The 4,281-nt window shown below is 36.2% G+C and overlaps 1 protein-coding gene across 1 annotated transcript; it reads right to left on the bottom strand.

Moving 5' to 3' along the window:
* Positions 1 to 2,194: 2,194 nt before the first annotated feature.
* On the bottom strand, positions 2,195 to 4,281 carry LOC136246942 (inter-alpha-trypsin inhibitor heavy chain H3-like). The gene is made up of 6 exons (XM_066038547.1): positions 4,122 to 4,281; positions 3,765 to 3,920; positions 3,568 to 3,696; positions 3,318 to 3,443; positions 2,680 to 3,162; positions 2,195 to 2,618 (listed from the first exon to the last, which is right to left on the bottom strand). The coding sequence occupies exons 1-6, from the start codon at positions 4,177 to 4,179 to the stop codon at positions 2,392 to 2,394; spliced, it is 1,179 nt and encodes a 392-aa protein (XP_065894619.1). The 5' UTR covers positions 4,180 to 4,281; the 3' UTR covers positions 2,195 to 2,391.

Below are 4,281 nucleotides of genomic sequence, written 5' to 3'. Positions count from 1 at the left end.
AGTACTTCTAGATGAATTTTGCCTTTTCCCAAAGGAGTAAAAGTGTTGCATAATTCAGGAATAATGCTGCAATGTTTGACTTATAATGTTACACGATGGTGAACTAATGTGTCATGCCACTACAAAAGGAAATAGTACTTTTATATAGATAATCAATTATCTATGACAACATACAGCTATAGCTAGTACACATTGAGCTGAGCTCTCAAACACAAGCTTTCAAAATTTGGCTCATTTATACTTCTTAATTATTTATTTTTAAAACTGTTATAAAGCACATATCAAACATTTGTATACATACACTATAGATTATTGATTCAGAAGTTCCATACTGTTGGAACAGGCCAAGTGAATAGCCAGATCTTGCAATTGTATATTACATCTGTAGTGTGTTGATCTTGAACCCCTTAAACACATCACTGTTGAGTGGAGTAAAGAGTAAGAGAGTTTACATCTTATCCAAAATAGAGTTTGACTATATAGATCACCCCATTTCTCAGAAATAAGAGTTACAAGTCTTTTGTAGACAACAGTTGCAATTGGGCCCATCCCTCCAGTGCATGAAAACACCAAAGGAGAGAAAGTGCCCCTTTCTACCTCACATATTCGCTCATCACACATTCTCTTCTTGTCCAGTTCAGCCTGATGATAACATTGAGCCAGAGGGGAGGAGGAATAGGAAGCAGCCAAAGGGCTAAAAACTTTTATATCAAAAAAGGCCATCTTCTTCTCCTGCCCCAAAAACTTTCTGTACTTACGTCAAGCCTAGCTCCATCTTCAATGTTAGCAGATTTACATGTATAATGGAATTTTTGACACTTAATTTATGATTAATGATTAATGAAAGTTTTCAACATACATTTCCAGGAGCGGATCCAGAAGCAGGCAAGGGGAGAGGCACAAACACGCTAAGTTGTAGGTGGTTTGGGAGAGCAGATTAGCTACTGTTAGTTGCTGTAATATTTAAGTAGAAATGATCACTCCCTAGTAGGTTTATGTTTGCTATTGTGGCCTTTACAGATGGTCGTGAAGTCTTAAAGGCTGTTTAAAAGTCTTAACACCAGCAACATGATAATTATTTTTAGTACACACAAAGGTGTCGAGTGACTGTTTGACAGCTGTTTTAATCTTGGTTTCATGTCAGTTTGCAGTCAATGGTGGTAATACACAGTTTTCATGAGTTATATAATTGATTTTGGTCTAACAAGGTGTATAGTATTTCTATCAAAAGAAGTATGTATGGCTTTTCCACAGTGTGTGTGTGTGTGTGTGTGTGTGTGTGTGTGTGTGTGTGTGTGTGTGTGTGTGTGTGTGTGTGTGTGTGTGTGTGTGTGTGTGTGTGTGTGTGTGTGTGAGGGTTGGAGGGGGGGTGGAGCATTTGCCCCAAATGCCCCATCCTGGATCCGCCATTGATTTCCTATGTGGACATAATAAAAGTGTGTGGTATGCTATGACCTACATAGCTATCCACTAACACCATAACTTGTAATGGCCGGGAGCTAAACTGCACTTACCTTTGCTGGACACCTTTACTATCACTACTAATCATCTGTTTGGCCGAAATGCTCTCTTGAGCAGAAGCACTTTTTAAACCCATTTTCTCACAACTATGCTTTTCAATTCTTCAATATACTACTATGCACCAGTTGATTTGATACCTTATGTGGCTCTTGACTTTATGGTTATTGACAGTGTACAAATTATGCTTAACTTGCAAACTTTCACAGATTCTGTTGTTGCCAATTGCCACAATGCAACTGCTTTTATATAAATCAATCATATCATCACTATTTCAGAAGCCTGTATCCACATAAGACATAAATTATGTAATTAACTTGCTCTTAGTTTCAAATGCAGTCAGATACATTAACTGCATTCATGGAAATGTTGAGGCAATTATATGCGATGATAAAAAAGATATCAAGCTTCTAAGTTCAAATAAAGGGTTAAATTTTGTGTGTGAAAAATGTACCCTTTTGCAAATTCGGTCACAAATGTTAGAAGATTATTTGACAACAATAAAGAGTGAATTATGGTATAGTGCGTGTGATATTGCTAGTACAATGTATGTACAGAAAATTGTCAGCATAAAGTGAATTAGCTACAGCATGTGTTTTTTTTACCTCCAATAGTATAGTCATCAAGCGCATGTGACTCATTGGTGGTATGTATTGGCTTGATGATTGATATACAATTGTTTCTTTCAAAGTGAATAAAGTGTTAATATGATAAGTTACAGAATGTTAAATACAATAATATTGGTAACACACATAAAGTTGCACACTGTTTATAAGTTTATAGGTCTGATATTAAATACATGTACAATAATAATAAGTGCACATCTTTGCACGCACAAGGATAGAACACAAATGTAAAGTGGCTTGTAGAAAGTTACAGGTTAAAGTCAGTTGATAAAATATGTGGCACCACATAATCGAGAATCTTTCCCTTTATCAGTCCTTCTCCTTGGTGGCCATAATTCATCACTTTCCAACATTGTCTATTAGCGTCACCAGTCATTGTGGAGTCTCTGGTGACTGGTACTGGATCTCGTCCATCAGAGTATATCAACATCTCTCTCTGTATGTCAATGTCAACCCCTTTCCTCATGAATTGACCTACAGAGGAGAAGCATGTATGACTATATCAGTAATGTAAAGAAAAACCAAGTACTCTTACCCATTAGTCCATGTAAGTCAGCAAACTCATCATATTTTAGATTCCAGTCTACATTGAGATGGTTGCTATGGAAGCTGACATCAAAGTCAGCTCTTGGGTCAGTGTATGATACATGTACAGTGGGATTTCCTGTTTGTTTTTCTATTCCCTGAATAAATTTGACTTTATCATTATTGCTGATGATCACTTTCTTGATAATTGAAGCCTTGAAACTTCCACGACCAACCACAGTAACTGTCTGTTCAGCAGAATCAAATATGATAGCTTCAGAGCTATTGGAATTGTGAGGGATTACAGCCAGTTTGCCAATCCAGGTAGCTTCACTTGTATCTCCATCACTATCCACAAACTGAGCATTAATGATGAAGTTCTTATTGTAAATCAGATTGAAAGCCAAGCCAGGATATCCTTGGATGGAGTAACACAATAACTCCTTTGATAGTAGTGGGACAATGAAATGAGGATCTCCATTAATCTCCATATCTATCAATAGTAAATCACAATTATTATAAAATGAATGAGCAACATAATTGCATATGTTTGTAGCACTACACATCAAACAATTAATAATAATCAATTGTAATTGTGTAGGAGGATCTCTAAACATGTTTTTAAATTACACAGAATTACATACACACCTGGACAACGCTCACAAGTCATACTCATTGGATCTCTATAACGTCTAGCTCCTGGAATTGCACAGCAGTCTGTCATGTTGTCAGCAAATGTTCCAACACCATTACAACTACCACTAAAGAAGCAATCTGTAAAAGAGTTCAAACACTTTAATAAATGAATCTCATATTCAAACCACACAGTGAAGTCATGCCAAACTATCAATACTACAAATACTCTAAAGATGCACAAAGTGAAATTAAAGTTGCATACTTGCACATAAATGACAGGTTCCTGTATCAGGGTTTCTAAAGGAACGTCTGTTTCTTATTGCACAACATTCTTCAATAGTAGCAACTTCATCACCAGTTTCACTGGCACAGTTCTTATCCACGTGACATCCTATTATGTAGATATTACCATCAGTAATACAATGATATTATAATAATAGTAAAATTAAATGGTCTCACCTAGTGTGGCACAACGAATGCATGTTTGCATTCCTGGACCACTGCCAAATGAATCTTGTCTCTGCAGTGGATCAAAACTGTTACAACATTCTCCAAATGTTGCATTGAAATCTGGCGTCACATTTTCACATGCTGGTGACCCTATAAAGCAGCCATCTGCAAAGAAAAAACAATATTATTTGATAACACTAGTAAAGTAGTGATTCTAACAACCATATATTTTGCTATCAGATATATACATTTGAGATTTCAAACTGTTCTGATTACATTGCATGCACAATGACAACATAATGCATTTAGTCAAGCTGTTAAGTGTGTCACACATGTGATGTAGTACTTGCAATACAAATTTCTCACCATTTGCAAAGGTCGGTCTCAAAACTGCAATGACTGCTAGCAACTTAAGCATCATCATCTCCAATGCAATCACTAACAACTACCTATTTTGTAGATGAATATTGCAAACTGCAACCACTAAATACAGTATATTGCACAGCTGTCTATTGTGAATGGTGAA

Source organism: Dysidea avara, chromosome 2 (assembly GCF_963678975.1).
Source record: "Dysidea avara chromosome 2, odDysAvar1.4, whole genome shotgun sequence".
Taxonomy (NCBI): domain Eukaryota; kingdom Metazoa; phylum Porifera; class Demospongiae; order Dictyoceratida; family Dysideidae; genus Dysidea; species Dysidea avara.
Note: the sequence above shows the minus strand (reverse complement) of the source record. Positions and strands in the feature narration are given on the sequence as shown.

Bases quoted from the DNA above. Each gene is read 5' to 3' on its own strand.
- LOC136246942 (XM_066038547.1), bottom strand. From the start codon at position 4,179: ATGATGATGCTTAAGTTGCTAGCAGTCATTGCAGTTTTGAGACCGACC. The intron at 3,444-3,567 runs GTATGCAACTTT...ACTCTTTTACAG, and splicing joins AACCTGTCATTTATGTGCAA to ATTGCTTCTTTAGTGGTAGT. The intron at 2,619-2,679 runs GTAAGAGTACTT...TCTCCTCTGTAG, and splicing joins TGACTTACATGGACTAATGG to GTCAATTCATGAGGAAAGGG.